The 2362-nt window shown below is 55.4% G+C and overlaps 1 protein-coding gene across 1 annotated transcript in view; it reads right to left on the reverse strand.

Annotated features, from left to right (window-relative positions):
* ATP2C1 (ATPase secretory pathway Ca2+ transporting 1) overlaps positions 1–2362 on the reverse strand; it is a gene marked incomplete in the record, with an annotated part of 93026 nt that overhangs the window by 33951 nt on the left and 56713 nt on the right. Inside the window, 1 exon segment of the mRNA XM_014591585.1 lies at positions 1103–1123. Within this exon segment, the coding sequence (XP_014447071.1) occupies positions 1103–1123 (21 nt within the window).

A 2362-nucleotide genomic window follows, 5' to 3' on the forward strand; every position in this document is an offset into this window, starting at 1 on the left:
CTCTCCTGCCCCGAGCAGCTGCCCCCGGCCCCCGCCGGGTCCTGAAGACCCAACGGCGTAGGCTGCCCTCTGTCCCAGCACCTTTCTGCCCACTCCCCCATGTCCAAGTCCCTCACACTTCTCAGAAGTCCAGCTGACTGCTTCTCACTTCCTACTCAAACACAGCCCCACACACGCTTTGTTTTTAAAGCGTGCTTTGGGGCCAGCAGGTGGCGCAGTGGTTAAGGTGCTGGTCTCCTACATGGTCAGCAACGGTTCAAGTCCTAGACCTGGCAGTTTGAAAATCATACCAGGTGCATGTGCGTGCGTGCCCCAAATCCCAGGAGAATGGGGAAGGGACTGCCACATGACGCCCCCTTCCTCCGTCTCCCCGCGAGTGTGCACACCCTACGGCAAAGAGTTAGAACAAGCTGCTTTATACTTACCATTAATTCTTCCCAAATTCTTCCGCAGAAAAGCTCTGCCATGTGGTATTTTTTATATAAACAAATGAACAGACAAGCGACTGGCACTGCCGTATCTTTACCGGAGACCCCCCCCTGGGGTCCTGTCCGCTCGCCCTGCTCCAGCTGCTGCTGCAGCACTGGGACCCAGGACTGCCTTCACCTCCCCACAGCCTCGCTGAGCCCCAAGTCTTCCTTCTCCTCGGTTTACTACCCACTAGTATCTTCCTAGGAAAGGGCGGACGGCCCTGGACACGCATTCTTAGTGAACCCTCGCCTTTCTAGGCTCAGCCAGATTAACTTCCTCTATGACGAAGGCTTCTGTCTGACCATCTCCCGGCCTCCTGTGTCCAGCGCTGTAGTTGAAAAGTATAAAGAAGCTACTGTAATTCTTTTTGTTTTGTACATGGTCTCTACCCCTTGCCTAGACCTTTTTCTGTAATCTCTCCTTCCAGCTCCAAAGAACAAAACACGTTGAGAGAACCTGACGCCATGAGCCACAGGCAACGAACACCAGGCTGTAACTCAGTTAAGCTGTTTGCTCCATGGCAAAATTAAACATACCTGTGGGTGGGTTCTAGGAGAAGAGTGTCAAAGGGAACAAGGAGGCTAGTAAGAGGTGACTGTCCTACCTATCCCACAGTTACACACAGAGCAGCCTGAAGGCCGTCGAGGCCCATCTGCATGGCATGAAAAGAAAGTTAATTCCCAACAGCACGCGACTCCTTCCTTTAACAGAAAACAAGGGAAACAATTTACGGCGAGGTAGGCTAGATGCCTGGACTGCTCTGCAGGTACCAGAGACGGGGAGCGGCACCCCAAGGCCCCGACTGTCCCTGGGCAGTCAGGCCTGCCAACCTTGAAGCCTGAGGGGCCAGACCCGGCCCGAGGCATACGAGCTGCAGATGCAGAAGGCGAACCTTCCACACTGACGGCATTCACCTACTGGCTCGAGGTCTGCAAGGGTGCAGTATGATCAGTTCAGTATGATCAAGTTCCAGAAGGGTGCAGTGTCAGAAAAACTCACGGTGCCTGAGCCGTGCTGAGTGCGAACTTCCATCGCCATCAGAAGGTTCAAAATCAGCCCTCACTTCTTAGCACTCGCACCTGCCCTGCCGGCTGCTACTGGCCTGGCCTGCGACACCCGGCCCCCGCCGGGTCCTGAAGACCCAACGGCGTAGGCTGCCCTCTGTCCCAGCACCTTTCTGCCCACTCCCCCATGTCCAAGTCCCTCACACTTCTCAGAAGTCCAGCTGACTGCTTCTCACTTCCTACTCAAACACAGCCCCACACACGCTTTGTCGAAGACCCCAGTGGGCGTCAGAAATCGCAGACGGTACGTAACCCGACACACCCAACGCTCCTCAGCCGCATAACAGAGACGGCCCCTAAGTGGCAACTGGGCGGGCAGCGCCCACAGCACAGACGCCCTGGACAAAGGGGCAATTCCCATCCCAGGTCAAGACGGCCGGGACCGTGTGAGACACTGTCACAGCGCTCAGGATGACGACAATGGAAAACTTACAAACCGTTTATTTCTGTATTTTCTATTTAGTATTTGTAGACCACAGCTGACCATGGGTAGTTAAAGTCATGAAAAGCTGAAAACACACATATGGGAGGACTCCTGTAAGTTTTCAAAGGTCCTCCAGAAACCCGCCACACACCACCTATGTAACAGCCCTGCGGGGCCCTCGAGCACCCTTCACTGCTCCGGGTTAGTCCGCTCACCAGCCCTGAACTATTCTATGCTATTTACTCCAGAGACCCACCACGCACTACCTACTTAACAATTCCCCCAGCTCCTCAAACAGCTCTTGTCCCACCTAGGTCAGCCACGTGCCGGCCAGGAGCGAGTCAGCCTGCTGACTCCCTGGGCTCCCACCCCAGCTCTGTCACCCACGCGCCCCCCATGCCCG

The sequence above is a fragment of the Tupaia chinensis genome, unplaced genomic scaffold (assembly GCF_000334495.1).
Source record: "Tupaia chinensis unplaced genomic scaffold, TupChi_1.0 Scaffold000601_1, whole genome shotgun sequence".
In the NCBI taxonomy this organism is placed as follows: domain Eukaryota; kingdom Metazoa; phylum Chordata; class Mammalia; order Scandentia; family Tupaiidae; genus Tupaia; species Tupaia belangeri.